This window comes from Lissotriton vulgaris, chromosome 4_1, assembly GCF_964263255.1.
Source record: "Lissotriton vulgaris chromosome 4_1, aLisVul1.2, whole genome shotgun sequence".
NCBI lineage: Eukaryota > Metazoa > Chordata > Amphibia > Caudata > Salamandridae > Lissotriton > Lissotriton vulgaris.
In genome coordinates this window covers 998511624-998527402 of record NC_141691.1, presented here as the reverse complement: position 1 = coordinate 998527402, position 15779 = coordinate 998511624, and the positions used below count along the sequence as shown (strand labels likewise).

General features: G+C 44.0%; 1 protein-coding gene and 1 long non-coding RNA gene across 2 annotated transcripts in view; one reads left to right on the top strand and one right to left on the bottom strand.

Annotated features, from left to right (window-relative positions):
- Positions 1–15779, bottom strand: part of MYO10 (myosin X) — a 593993-nt gene that overhangs the window by 136058 nt on the left and 442156 nt on the right. The window contains exon 20 of the mRNA XM_086965266.1: positions 5274–5398. Coding sequence (XP_086821392.1) covers positions 5274–5398 — 125 coding nt within the window. The remainder of the gene's footprint in view (positions 1–5273; positions 5399–15779) is intronic.
- On the top strand, positions 8789–14165 carry LOC147722801 (uncharacterized). The gene is made up of 5 exons (XR_015310044.1): positions 8789–9277; positions 9798–9981; positions 11156–11657; positions 12004–13069; positions 13186–14165. It is a non-coding gene; the product is annotated as an uncharacterized LOC147722801 (long non-coding RNA).

Genomic DNA, 15779 nt, shown 5'->3' with positions numbered 1-15779 from the left:
AGTCAAATTCAATGATCTTCTTTTGCGCAATTACATTTTAAGTCCAGAAACACCTTTCAAGTCGTAGGTAACTTCCCGTACATTGGTGTGAACACATTAATTCAAAGAAACAAAAAATCAGCCTAACCAGTTCTACAGGAACCTTCCAGCAACATTCCTCCCTCACAGTTTCCTAGTTAAGCTGTTTTAAATTTCCCTCTATGTAGGTGGAACCATGGCAACCTACCCATTTCTGTTCACAACGAACACGAAAAGTCATTCATTTCACCACAACAAAAGGCACATGAGTACAAATGACAAAACTGATGCAAACACAACCATTGGCATGTGATGCCTGTTAACTTCTTAGACAGAGTCTCTCTAATGCGTGACGTATTTCTTGCCGGCTCCAAAAATATGAATAAAAAACACTTGTAATGTCCAGAACGGCAACAATGAATACGAGTTTCTGAGTCTGCTCCAAAATACATTTATGTCATCTGCAGAGGTAAAGGAAAGACAGACAACCTGTGAACTTTGAATGACAATCATCAGTCTTCGATAGACCGATCAGAGAGGATGGTCCAAGTTTAGTCATCCCATCACCCAGGGCTGTTTCTGTGCACTGGTCACATAGGTGTCATGATGACATTAAACAGAGCAGATGCTGTACGGGTGGCAAAAGCAAGATGTATAATCAGAAAATCTTCAAATGGGGCTACTAAATACCATGAGAATGTCCTGCTTCCAAATTGGATTTGGTACAAGGAATATGTAGGCATTTACAAGAAACATATACCAGTGCAAGGGCTGTACCAAATAAAAGGGTATTAAAAATAAATATACCTCCCTCTTGGCTGCAGAATTCCGACAGACGGTCTGATTTCATGAGGGGTTACCCAAGAATATAGTGGTAGCAAGGGCCTATACAAGTACAAGGGCTTTGGTGAAGATTGCATCCCCAGAGTTCAGAATGAGTGGAGTATGTTGTGTTTCTAATGCCACCGAAGCAGAAACGTTTCTTGTAAGCTTTTAGCGCAGAAATGTGGCAATAAACATTTTACAGATCCACAGAGCACAGGCAGCACCATTTCGTAGTGCTAGGGTTGCTACCTCCTACATTTCACAATCGTGTAGTCTGGGAGCTTTGAACCCTATGTAAGCAAGGAATATGAGCCCCCACCTTGTTTGGAACTAATAGCAGGCACAGTTGAGGTACACTGGGCCCCTAACGGCCCTGAGCTGGTGCCTGTGCACCTGTTTAACTATTGATAGCTATGCCCCTGTTTCCAGAGCAAATCATTTCAATCTGCTCTCTCCATATTAGAACAAACATTTACAATGCAATGGTCTCGGCATTATTAAAGGTAGAGCTATTGGCATTGCTCATGACATTTTTTGTTTTTTTAAAATCATAAATAAACGGCATTGTCATTTACAATGCCAATACCTTAATCGCTCGCAAATGCATGACCTATTGCATTTACACCCACACAGAGCCACACACACAAAGCCACCCACACACACATACAGAGCCACCCACACAGAGCCACCCACACAGAGTCATTCACATAGAGCCACCAACACAGAGCCACCGTCACACATTCACATAGAGCCACCTACACAGAGCCACCGTTACACAGTCATGCACATAGAGCCACCTACACAGTCACCCTCACACAGACAGAGCCACCCACACATAGAGCCACCTACAAAAAAAGCTATCCACACAGAGCCACACACACAGCCACACATATCATATATAATATATCTCATTGGTGTCAGTGCTCAAGATATTTCTGGATATTCATCAGTAGCATTTGACATTGCCCATCATGAGATTATTCTGATTACGTTCCAAGCTATTGGCATTGTAAATGATACATTTTTTATTTACGTGTTGGTTTTGAAAACAGATAAATAAATTGCATTGTCATTTACAATGGCAATAGCTTAATCTCTCGCAAATACAAGTCCTATTGCAGTGTTCGTGCAATGGTATTGTCCTTGGTGCATCACTGGTTCACTATTCTAAGATGGCTGAGATATTGCTTCTAAATGAGTCGCCATATTGGAACCTTAAAACAATGATAAACTATACACTATACCATTCCAAGATGGCCACCCACAGTTATGTTTACCTTATCCTTTAATGCAAAGCATTTTTTTAAAACTTTTTTCTGCTTTTGTATAAATGTATCTTGCATATGTTTGCTTACATTGAGTGTGTGTTTTACTAATCATGAGTGAAATAATGAATTCGGGTGAGTGGGTGAATGCAATAATGAGTCAGAGAATGGAAGGATGCATTTGTGGAAGAAAGAGCTACAGGACACATGTGTGATGAGTTAGTGAATGAGTGCCTAAACTCATCAGAGACTGAATATGCACGTTTAGTTATAAGTCAAACAGTGGCATTGCCATTGCCTGTTTTCAATAGAGAGCACACGCATGCCTCAGGAAAGTTTATGTTCTACAGCATAGACATTCTCAGCAGGGCTCGTGTATCTTAAACTGAACGCCACATGCAATTCTCATGTGCGGGTCTATGCCTTCAGTTGGAGAGTACCAGAATTTTTCTGCTGTGCTTTCATTTGTACGGTGCCTGCACTTTTCAGAAAGACTGCTGTACTTTCAGTTGGACAGTACAAGCACTTTTCCACAGGGTGGGTGTACTTCGATGGCGCTGTGCTTTCAGTTGGACAGGACCAGCGCATCCGAGCAGGCAGCGGAACTTTTCAGACTTTACCTCGACTGATGTCCTTTAAATTAACCATTTGCTGCCCTCTCAGCTGAGTTTCCTTTCTTTCAACGGGACTGAGCAGGCAGGCTGGTCTGCTGTTAAATAGACAGTGCCATCTCTTTTAATTGGCCTGCTGTACTGGGGCACTTCCGTTCTCAGCCAGGCAGATGTATCCTAGCTCAACAGCAGAAGCACCTCTTCTCCAGGGAAGCCTTGAGGGGGTTTGAGGGGGAGTGGGTGTAAGAGCGGCGGGGGAGATTAAGGGGTGGCTCAGAGAACAGGAGTAGCGATCAAGCGACAGCAGGTGGGAAGGAACTGGGGGAAATGTTGGTTGTTGGGATGCAATAGTGCTATACCAGAGAGTTCGATCTGAATTGGGGGTGCTCAAACGAAAGTGTGGTGTTTTCAAGGAGAGGGGATGAGCGACTGCGACTCGTGTCTATCCTGCGTCCGGGGCTCTCACAGCCAAGAGACTCGGGTGTCTCAGGGCCACTTGGATGTGATAAGGGGCAAAGGCTCTATTGGGGTGCAGAGGATACACGGGTGTGAGGGGGTTCTTTCGGGGTGGACTGCGGACGCTCAGGCAGGAAGAGGGCTGTTCGCGCTGCAGAAGGCCCCATAATGTGCCTGCCGTACACTATGCCAGAGCTGCAGAGAAGTCTCGGGGTGCGGGCGTGGGGGTGCACCAGGGGTTCCCCGAACATTGACAATGGTGTTGAGGGTTTTACTTGCGAGAGGGAACAGATATCTGGGTGCGGTAGGGGCATGCAGCAGCTGCGGAGCTTGGAGTTCAGACTGTGGCTGGACTCGGGAGCTCAGTTGTTCCCGCAACAGAGCCGCCAGATGTTGTTGGTAAGGCGGCGGGTGTAGGGTGGATTATCCCGCCTTCTCGGTAACAGAGGCTGGCATTGGAAGAGACTGCATCTGGGACACCCAATCAGCTGCAAGACCATGACTTGAGGATGGGCGAGTCCGAGGAGCGGGGACAATAACAAGCGAAGTGCTCAAAGTCCACCGGCGGGGACTGACCAGCCGAACGAGCATCTTTGGACCGTGCTGGGTCGGAAGCCGCCCGTAAACTCGTTGAGGGCAGACAGTGCCTATAGGAGCCTTGGTCATGAGATTGATATCGCGTGGGCTGGAGAGGGCTGCGGCCGGGTGTACAGATGCGATCATACCGGGAAATAAGCGCACAGCCATAACCTGAATCACTCATAAACACTTATTTAGTTTACTTTTTATTTATTTAATGCGTTTTTATATAGCGTGGACTTTACCCGAAGGTGTCAGAGCGCTTCACAATAAGAACAGTAGTGAAACATGAGAATCTGGAGTGCGATGAAAGCAGAATTCCCCCAGAGCCGAGCCCACAGGACCACAACCACGTTTCTCCGAAGCGAACCAGAAATACCTCGGAGAAAGCAGGGTCATTTTTCGGATTGAGGGGCGTGTTTTCGTTCTCTCCTCTTCCCATTGGCTGGAAGGTAAAATTCCAGCCAATGGGAAGAGGAGAGAAAGTAAATAGAAAAACGAAAAAACACACCCCTCAATCCGAAAAAGACGGGGCTTGAACGGAGTGACGCCCCTCTCCTCCAATGGCTGGCCTCCGTTTAGGAAGCCATCCAATGTAGAAGAGGGGCGGGTTCAAGCCCCTACTAAGAAACATTAAATCTTGGAGCTCCGCCCACACTGCTACGCAGTGCGACGCAGTCCTCGACCTAAAAACATCTAAACTGGAGGGTATAGACTTGCTCTCTTTTAACAGAACCCGTAGCACCCGGAGACCATTACATTTGTTCACCTTAAGCAACAGGTGAACACCCAGAAAAAAGGCCGTCATCAAATGAGGCGCTGGTGAAACAAATAAGAGAGCAAAAAGAAAGTCTGAAAAAAAGCGAAAACGTCCTTATCTCCCTCTGCCCGGGAAAGATTTGAATTGTTTCGAAAATAATGAGTTTCCAGATTTCGTTATGGAACTTTGTGGTGTACTTCTGCACGTTTACGAGACGATCATAAGGAAAAGAAAAAAGAGAAAATTGTTTCCTGGTGTATTCGAAATCAGAGTGGTCATTAGTTTAGCCTACTCGACAGCACCATGAGCGCAACAAGTTTCTGTTGCATAAAAGGTAGGTTTGAAGTTTGCCAGCTATGCCATTCCATTCAAGAGTGAAAACGCCATCTTGAAGTGCGGCAGGAAATGCTGTGCCTCAACAAAATAAAGCTCAGATTCAGAGCTCCAGATTTCACCGTTGAATGGACCTGAGGTGCTAGTACTGTTCTGCCAGAGATGCAAATAACAGAGAATGTGCTCAATCACCCAGACGCACTGATGAACTTCTTCAGCTGACGACTAGAGCCCCGAGCTCCTACACTGGTGTCGGGTCCCATTTCTCACATGTCCTACTACTTGCACAAAGTAATGGAAGCTAAGGGTGAACTGTCTAAAATGTTACTTTCATAATGCGGGACGGCGCCCTTGCGTGCAACAGCCACTAAAGCCATGACATCTCCTTTTGTTTGCTGTTTGCCTGGCAAGTCTGATCCCCCTTACCTTATGTAGAAGTCATGGAAGGGCCTCCTGACTGGAAACCCAGCCCTGCGTATCCGGACCGTCTCCAGCATCCCGGAATACCGCAGCTGGTTCAGCACAAGGGTCTCATCAAACTGGTCTGGCATCTGAAAAGAAAGCACTTCAAGGTAAAGACAATGTTCTAAGAAGGAAAACAAATCCCTCCCTTCTTCAAATCCCTTCAATAAAGCCTTTTTGTCTGGCTACAGGAATACAAGCAGAGAACAAAAAAGTGGATGAATCAACAGAGCTAAGTAAACAGAGCCTCGGGTGAAGCAGTGCTGCAAGTTTAGCACGCCACAGGAAGGTTGCACAAAAAAACCACAGCACAAACAAAGGTTTTCAACTGATTATGAACAATTCTGGATCCAGCATGGATTTTAAAACATTTACATCTGAAGCCCTTTCTATTTCTGGCAGCCTGGTGACAAAAAACCTCAGTAGTAGGGGATATAAAACAGGTGGGAAAGTCTACAGCATAAAGTATACAGTAGGAAAGAGACATATTCCAAAAACATCTACACACGAGAGAACCCCTTACCCTGCAGGTTTTCATCAAATCCTTACATCATAGAATTGAGTAGGTAGGTAAAACATGTGCTTATGTACATTTTCAATAAAGATGACAGGAGTTTCCTCCAAACATTAGGGTGCTCTTGTATTAAGTCCATAAGGGCTACATTCAAAGACAGGGAATTTCCAAATGTGTGAAAATACAAATTGTTTTGAATCCTACATCACCTCAATAATACAAAAGATGTTAAAAAATAATGCAGTTATACTGATTAAATCTTAGTTAAAGATCAGTGAAGGTTGTGGTGAAGCAATTAGATCACAAACTTACCATGGTGTAGTGCCGGACATCTAAACATATTTGAAATTCCTAAATTAAGGTAGTAATGCAATTTTAATTTCTATTCCTGTCGTGAACTGTAAATATGAGCAAGAGAGAGAGTTTGTACTTGAGTGTATAAGAGTTTAACTGACTGAGGACCAGATGTAGGTCGCCCTATACCGGTCGGTAACGGACGAAATTACCGAATTTCGGCCGTTACCGACCGGTATTAGGCTTTTCAGATGTAGTGGCCAAGGGCCGGATGTAGGTTGGTCGGTAACGGCCGAAAATCGGTATTTTCGGCCGTTACCGGCCGATATTCACAAAATGGTATGTAGGGCCACATATTTTACAGATTCGGTAAATTTACCGATCGGTAAATTTACAGATTCTGTAAAATACCGAATCGGTATTTTTACCGATTCGGTAACAATGAGATGTAGGTGGGACTCTTCTGAGTCCCACAAGCCTTACAGAATCGGTATTTTACCATGAAATCCAACTTCATGGTAAAATACCGATTCCGGTGTGCATGCACATGTGTGCATGCACACCTGTGCCATATGACAGGCAGACCTGCCCTTAGGGCAGGTATGCCTGCCACATGGCCCCCGAATCTTTTTTGGGAGTGCTAGAGGGTGTCAAAGTGACACCCCCTGCACCCTTGTCAAAATCGGTATTTACCGATTCGGTAAATACCGACCGGTAATGCCCCATTCATTCCTATGGGTTTCAAAGCCCATAGGAATGAATGGGGCATTACCGGTCGGTATTTACCGAATCGGTAAATACAGATATTTACCGATTCGGTAAAAGGAACATCTGGATGTTCCTACATATCCACCCCTTAGATTTACCGATTTTTAATTACCGAATCGGTAATATTCGGTAATTAAAAATCGGTAAATCTATTTTACCTACATCTGGGCCCTAATGTTAGGATTCGGTAATTTACTGAATCGGTAATTTAAGGAATCAGTAAATTACCGAATTCTTAAATACAGATTTGGTAAATTCCGAATCCTTAATGTAGGAAGCACTCGAATGAGTGTTTTTCCCATTTTAGGATTTGTTATTTACCACCAACTACAAGTTGGTGGTAAATATCGAAAACCCCAAAAGAAGCAATTTTTTGCAAATTATTACAGGGCAATGTGGCAGATGTACATGTGTGCCACATGTGCACCCATACACTATTCAGGGGTGCAACAGGGTGTCAAAGTGACACCATGCCACCCTTCAATGTGTTCCCCCTTTTACCGAATCAGTATTTACCGACTCGGTAATTCTCATTCATTCCTACGGGCCTCCAGCCCCATAGGAATGAATGGGAATTACCGAATCGGTAAATACCGATTCGGTATTTACCGAATCTTACCGATTCGGTAATACTTACCGAATGAATACCTACATCCCATTTACCGATTCTAAAATACCGAATCTGTAAAGTTCGATATTTTAGAATCGGTAAATCTGGATTACCTGCATCTGTCCCGAGAGACTAAATGCAAAGAGTCACGGATGAATTCCATAGATAATCAAGCAAGCTTGTCAGTATGGGTGTTTTTAAGTAAGTTAAAGTATGTGGGATTATGTATAAATGTTTCAGTTAGAGGACATGTTTTCATAGGCCAATAAAAGTAGAATTATTCATCTGTTCCTTATATGGCCCCGTACAATTGTTGGCAAAGAAGTAGACAGAAAACTAGCATAATTTCCACTGGAAGCAAACCTCCAATGGCACTGACTGAGTTAAACAAGTGAACGGGACTCTCCCTAAAACAAATTCCTTCATCTTTCCTTCTAGTCATTTATCCATCCATCAATCGACTCTTCTATCTACTCACATTTTTCACCCTTCCAACCCTCACCCATTTATCATCTATTCTTTCTTTTATCTGTTCATTTTTCACCATTCCATCCATCCATCCATCAATCATTGTATCCATGTGTTCACCTAATCATCCATTCAGCCTCCGACTCATTCAACTCCCATCCTTGTAGTTTTTTTTTTGCAATATTTTCAGCGTTTTGTTATATTCCACACACGACTCAAAAAGCTTTTGGTCCCTCAAATGTTCATTGTGACTGCTACAAGGTGGCTGCAAAGTTATGATCAAGATCATCATTTTGATATGACATTGTAAGTGACTGAAATCAGTATATAAATAGGTGGAAATAAAGTAACCACAATCGTCTATATAGCAATTATTTCAATAATACAGGCTTTAATTACACAGATCTGGTGTGTACACATTTCAACAGCACAAATCATGCATGACCTGTTTCAGCTTTTTGCTATATTTTGATACACATTTTGATGACCACAAACATAAGGGAGGGCCAATAAGCAGAGTTTTGCTCACTATGCCATTCTACTTTGGACCCAGCCATATACAAATCAGTCTTGACCCTGCGCCCAATGGGAGCAGTCCAGCCCGAACTGCCAAGCCAAGTCCTCCCTGGACTGGAAACAAGCATCCTAGGACCGGTTTCTGGCTTTCAGCCCTCATCAGCCAGGATAGCTTGACTCCAGTGGCATGGAGAGCAAGGAACCCACGTCTGGGCATACCTTCCCACTCGGGGTGACAAATACAAAAACAACAATTGATGGACACATTTCAGTGTGATTGGCTGTTCAACAGCTGGTATTTTCTTTAAAAATTTCAAAATTCGTAAATGAAATACAAGAAGTCAGCAAAGCACCACTAAAGAAGCCGATGTCCACATGCCTACCAAATCTAGTGAACTTTACATTAGCCGGTTTGGAGTTTTCTTGCAAAATCTTACCATTAAAACTTCTGATATCATTTACACTATCCCTCCCCTGAACCATTTGTGCCAAACTTGGCAAAATAAAAATAAGTGCACTGAACTTTCTTTTCAGATAGTTTAATGGTGTAATCTAAAGGCACAAACATAAAAGTTATTGTGAGTTTTATGCCAGTTCTGGCCTAACCTCTCGGACAAGTTGGGCCTTATGTGCTATTGTGTAGTTAGCACTGTTAGACGATTACAGCTGTGCAAGCGAGCTATCCTTTATGTTTTTTTTGCGTAGTCCAGTGGTTTAAATGGGCCTGTACTGTCCGGTACAGAGTACCAGCACTTTTTTATTTTGAGAGGAAGAGTACTTGCACTTCTCAAGAGTAATGTAATACTTGAAGTTCAAGAGTACTGGTACTTGTCAGAAATAAGCAGGCACTCTGGTACAGAGTACCTGCAGTTCTAGGTTTCCATTTCAATCACTGGCTTAGTCACTCATTGTCTCTTCCGGAGATGCCTTGAACGAAGGCAAACCTAAGTGGGGTCTTCTGTCGACCTACATGAGGGGGTCTCCTTTTGATCTACGTGTAGTCTGCTGTAAGCATCCACAACCAACCCAATCAGCCCTGTTTCACAGGCAGCCTGTCATAGCCTCAGTGACGGGCCATGGTGTCCAGCATGGCATCCGGTGGGCAGATGTCACCTCTAAGCCCAGCCTCATGCCTCAAAGACTCTAATGCTGGGGTATGTGCTGCACCATGCTCTAGGGGGTGCAGTGACCAAGGAGGAGCAATGTGAACAGGCTGTGAGTGGGTGAAGCTTACTGTCACGGCAATGGCAGTTTACATTTGGGATAAAAGGAAGATAATTAGCATGACAAGAATGCCTAGCATGTTGGGATCATGAAGAAGCCGTATCAACAATGGTGCTTTACATGCCACGTGAAGAGTGTGATTGCAATGAATTTGTGCATGCTAGGGATCAATGTGGATTACTGCACGGCAGTGGTGTCTTTGCATGCTTTTGGAATGTGTGGACAATGACATGCTACAAAGAAGCGGTGCATTACAGGCGTAAACAGGTACTGGAAAGGCAAATTTTATTTATTTATTATTTATTTAAAGATTTGTAGAGCGCCTGGTGACCCGGAGGCATCCCCGCGCTATAAGACCTGTAAGGTTGGCTGAGAGGGGAGAGGGGGAAGAAAAACCTTTTTATTTAGGGAAAAGCAGAGTTTTGAGCTGCTTGCGAAAGCGCAGGTAGCAGGGTTCCAATCGCAAACTGCGGGGGAGCAAGTTCCAGCAGGTGGCTGCCTTTACTGAGAAGCGGCGACCTCCGGTACGTGCCCTCCTAAACTTGGGGATATTTGCCAGTCGCTCATTGTCCGAGCGCAGAGATCTCGAGGCTTTGTACGGGTAACCATGTCTCCTAGGATCGAAGGGCCTTGTCCATTGAGGAGCTTGTGAGCGATGCACATAGCCTTGAACTCGATCCTCTCTCGCACTGGCAGGCAGTGGAGTGCCTTAAGTGCCGGTCTGGCGGAGGATCTGGAGGGAAGGCCCATCAGCATCCGAGCAGCTGCATTTTGGGTTTGTTGCAGTTTGCCCAGAGTAGCTTCAGGGGCTCCTAAATAGACAGCATTGCTGTAATCCAGTCGTGCAAGTACCAGTCCTTGAACCAGGAGTTTCCTGGAAAGAGGGGGGAGAAGAGGAAGGATCTTGCGGACTGATCGCATAAGTCCAAAACAGGTTACGGCTGTTTTAGTAGCCTGGGTTTTCATGGCTAGGTCCGGTTCAAGCCAGACCCCCAGACTCTTAATTTCTTTTCTGGGGGCGGGCACCTCATCCATGGTATCGGGCCAAACGGATGATGGAATTGCTGACCATTTCTTGCCCATCAGCATAACTTCTGTTTTGGACCCGTTGAGTTTGAGTGAGGATTCGCACATCCAGAGGTGGATTTTCTGGAGGCAATGCAGAAGATTATCTGGGCATTGATCTAGATGTGAGAGCGAGACGACCAGTTGTGTGTCGTCCGCGTAGCTCACAATCTTAATGCCGAAGGGGGCAACTACATCCTCCAAAGGGGCCATGTAGGCATTAAAAAGGGTGGGACTCAGTGAGGAACCCTGGGGAATCCCACTTGTCAGAGGAAAAGAGTCAGAACGGGAGCTGCCATCCCAGACCTGAAACGAGCGGCCCGACAGGAATGACTCTAACCAGGCCAGCGCTGTGCCCCCGAGTCCTGCCCTGGCCAGCCGATGGAGCAAAGGTGCTTTATACACTGAATGTCAATGTGAACAACTCAAAGGCAGTGGGCCTTCGTTTGCTGAAAAGGCCATTTGTGGATACTGGCAAGACAACAAAAATTCTCCTATCTGAGTCTTACCCCACTGAAATCAGAAACCTTGGGATATTAAGCAATCTGCAGAAGCCCTACCACCTTAGTAAGAGTTCTAGCACAGTGAGAAGACAAGGTCGATTGCAGCATCACTGATCACCTATAAAAGGCTTGCATATTGTTAATTACCCCTGGCAGGTTGGTACATTCCACATCATGTTATGATAAGGACCATCTAATACTTAAGTAACAACCTGTTGTTATTTGTCACACCCTGCAATATCTTAGCAACAGAATTATGTATATTGGAAGTATCATGATCTTTGATGGCAGCATCCTGGCATACAATTTCATTAATTCAATTCAGTTGGCATTTTGTTTTCTGGCACAGATGTTTCAATGCCTGTTTACTGGCACAGACCTAAATTGTAAATTGATACTTGTATAGGGCACTACTCACCCGCAAGGGTCTCAAGGTGCTTGTACGAATACCGCTGTGGAACCCATCCTGGCTTTCCCTGTGAGGCGTCCACTCCTGGGCACCCCCAAGGTGGAGGCCAGGCATCCTTAGCGTTGTGGAGATTAAGCAAGCTATTGCCCAGAGTTGCAGAGTGGGACTCCATGATTGGAATAGGCACCGAGGCAAGAATTATCAGGCCCGTGGAATTTTGAGCCCAAGACCCGCCGAGGCGGGGAATTGAACCCTGGTCCCGGGCTAGACCTCTGCATCAGGGTCTGCTGCTCTAATCATTGAGCCACACTTCTCCACCTAAGTGACGGGTATTTTGACATTTGCCATAGTATTTTAAAGTGGTGTTATTTCTACTGGCATGGGATTTTAAAAGGGCACACTAATCAGATTGCCATTGCCACTCGACTCTAAATATATGTATGCCTTCTGTGCAGTTACTTTTGTACCAGCTGCACACATTTCTTATAGACAAACAGATACTATTCTGCTACAAAGTAATGATGGCGGTGTGCTGTTGCATACACGGAAGTACTGGAATAAATAATTCCGCTTCAGGAGCTGCACGTAAAATGTATGATTTTTTAGCCAATGTATTTGGAAAATTTAGTTGAAAAATTCACCACCTGTTCCCATTTTGTGTAAATTCGGTCAGGGGCAATATACTTCCTCCTCAAACACCCCTGGAAAAGGCTGGTGTCACTTTCTATATCTTCTCCAGGAAATGTAGGGTTTATATGAAAAAAGTTTCAGGGCTATTTTTGGCTCCCAGGACAGCAATGATTGACTGCATAAGAGCATAATTTGTAGAAACTGGACAAATAAATTCCACACTCAGTGAGTCAGCGTAGATCTCACCAAGTTAACTTTATTATAATGGCTTAGCTAGAAAAGAACACATTCTCTACTTAAGAAAGAAAAGAGAGTTTAACCTAGCTCACCTTTTCCTTTTAACCATCTTTACTGGTTTTATAGGATCATAATACAGTTTATAAAGCAGTCTCGCTGACCACAGACCCATATCAAGGCATTATGATCCCACCATGATCACTGTACATATACTATACTACACTGTGTTTATCAGGTGTTATTGGTTCGTTGAGTAATAAAACTAGAATACAGAAACCAATAAGCATTGACAACAGCAGTCTTAGTCAAGAGGAACTAAAGGTGAGGAAACGGTCCCTCCTTCCTCATAGCACACCTCTATTCTAGCTCGCACCCACCACCCCTGTACACTTCATCTACCGTCCCCAGGGGAGCCATCATGGGGGAGGGAGGGGGGCGCAGCGCTGCACCCTTTACCAACAGGGTAAGGATCCTCATTCCTTCGCAGGAGCCCGGGTACATCTTGTTAACAAATGCTTAATAGTTGATATTAACCCTGTAATGAAATGTTAAGGCATTTATTTATGTTTTGTTGCTGCTTTTATGATTTTTTAAACCAAAAATCGAATAAAGCTAATCTGACAATGAAAATGCTTAAGTTGTTTATCTACAAAGAAGAGTAACAAAAAAACACAGAATTGTTTTGGTCAAAGTTTGATGATATTCCAGGTTTTCCCACTGTGACAAGATTTTGTATTCCGCTGGGCGATTCTGAGGCCAACATGTGCTTGGAAGGCAGTTGCCAGCCTCAGCTAAAGACACTGGACAATAATGATCAGCATCGCTTTGCTCCATAAAGTCCTCGGTCACTATGGAAACCCGGCCTGGTCCAGGAATAATTAGCGGCTGCTGGACCCGCATACAGAGAGCGGTGTTGTACAGCAGCTGAGGCGGCCCAGTGATAATTCAGACCCTGCAGGCTCCTTCTGCCAGTGAAAGGGGGGTCTTCACACGAGTTTCGGTGCAGGGACCTGGAGGTTATCTATTCCTATATGCAGGTTCAGGCCCGAATCCAGCCATAAATCTTTCAAATGCAATTTTGACCTGCCCTGCACTTTCTGTTCTTGGAAATTGACATCTCGTTAGTAATGGCTACAGCAATTTAGCGAAGAGCTCTCTGGAAGAATTACAACTGTTTCAGCATTAACCGCTGCTTTCTTAAAAGCAAGCATGCGTCTTTATGTCCCTTCAGCAAAACTGTGCGCCCTGTTTTTTCACACCTGCTAGCAGTGTGCTTGCTGGCGGTCATTTTTAATATAAAAAACGGCGACCATTTGTGACTTTTTGTTCAATTTTCTTTCATACGTTTCTCTATGGTTCCCAGAAAAACCTAAATAATGAGTCCAAATAAGATATAGTACAGTTTAATTATGGCCTGCACTGATTTTGTACATAAATGAACTGTGATTTTAATGTATATGTATTGTGTGTGCCTTTTATGATTTTTTTAAAATCGAATAAAGTGTGCTTTTGACTTGAGTCCAAATAAGCTTCTGAGTGCGATTTATTGGTGAAATCAGATAGCTCAAGAGTCTTCAATGGAAGTGCTACACGTTGCCGTAGTTCTTCAAATCTACTGCCCCTCAATGCCATCCCGTGAGGACTTGGCCAGTATTCCTCTCTGAGACCCTCTAAAAACTGAGGGTGGGGAGGATCAACAATTACTATTTAAACTGGATCAGCCCCATTGAGGAAATGAAAATCAGCAAAAGTGACTTCACTCCCCACCTGGTTCACCTATGTTTCCTGTACTACAGCTTAAATAGTGGAAAGGAATAAAAATGTAAAAAAACACCTGCCTGTGAAAAAGTGATACTGCAGCTAGGTTCAACTATACGAGCCACAGGTGGAAGGGCCAACAATTCTTAGTATGCATTGGAAGAGTACACCGTTTGTTTACTCCTGACAAACAGGACTGCATGGCCTGGTGAATATGTCTATCCCTGTGTTCCACACAAAATGGTGTAATAATGGGTTTCCACAATCCTAGCCACAGTTTACATGTAAACAACGGGTGCCTCGTTGTTTCCAAGATTTGCAGTTGGGACGCACCCCATCTCTCGTCTGCAAGTATTTCTGGCAGAAAAGACCAGTGATAAATAATTTGGGGATGAAACCTTATCTAAGGACAATAATTCATTCTTAGAAGACATATTGTAAGAATATTTCTGGCAGTAACTAGCCCACACACACCAGCAGCCATGCAAAAAAACACCTTCAATGATTTGCTGATGATGGCATTGTTCATGTATTCAAGTTTTGCTTTGAGATAATTTACTTTACAGTATGCATTACAAATGTTGTAAATATATGAATAAATTGCTACTTTGGGTACTGTCGTAAGCATAACAGCATACTGTCCAGAGTTCCCAGTCATCACAGGATTTCATGAGAGATGCCCTGTGGAGGGGATGCAATCTCCACCGCCTTTCATAGGTACCTGTGGCGTGAAGTTGTGGCTCCCAAGTCCTTGGAAGTGGCCTTTAGTAAGTTGTTTCATCTCAAAGAGCATCTGTTAAATTGTCTACAATTGCAAGCACCGAGAAGGTTCTCCTACCATCATGAACTGGCTTAAATATTACATTAACTTGAGATGCAAGAAGGCTGCTACTGGGTTATGACACACATCAGAAATGCAAAAAGGCATGTATTTTCCATTGATGGGGGAAAGGGGGCGAGGGGTTCATGCATTAAGTGGGTTCATTGGAACAGGCCGACTACACAGCCTCAGCAGGCACGATTGTTCAATGGTTTCGGGGACTATTTGTGTCAATTTGTGTTAGTAAAGCCAAAACATATTAAACAATACTAGGCCCTTCCTCTTTTCACAAGTGTGAAAACTAAGTCTAATTCAACACAGCGATTGGAGGTAACCACACTGCAGATGGAGCATTATACTTCTTTCAAGGATTATTATTATTATCATTTACAAAGGAAACAGCCGCAAAATGTATGCCTTATGTCTCTCAAAAGAACAATTCAAGTATATGTGAGTTGAGTTGGAGCTACTGGTTCTAAAAAGTTGGTTGATCTAGAGAGGTACACAAACTTTCTAATTCAGCATGCTTGCTTCCCTGATGCTCAGTTAATTTTCTTCCGCCCACAGTAGGTGCCCGACAGCAATGAAAGCATGCAAACACGATCTTAGTGGCTGTCATGAACTGCACCAACTAGTTCCTAGGCGCCCTGGAAT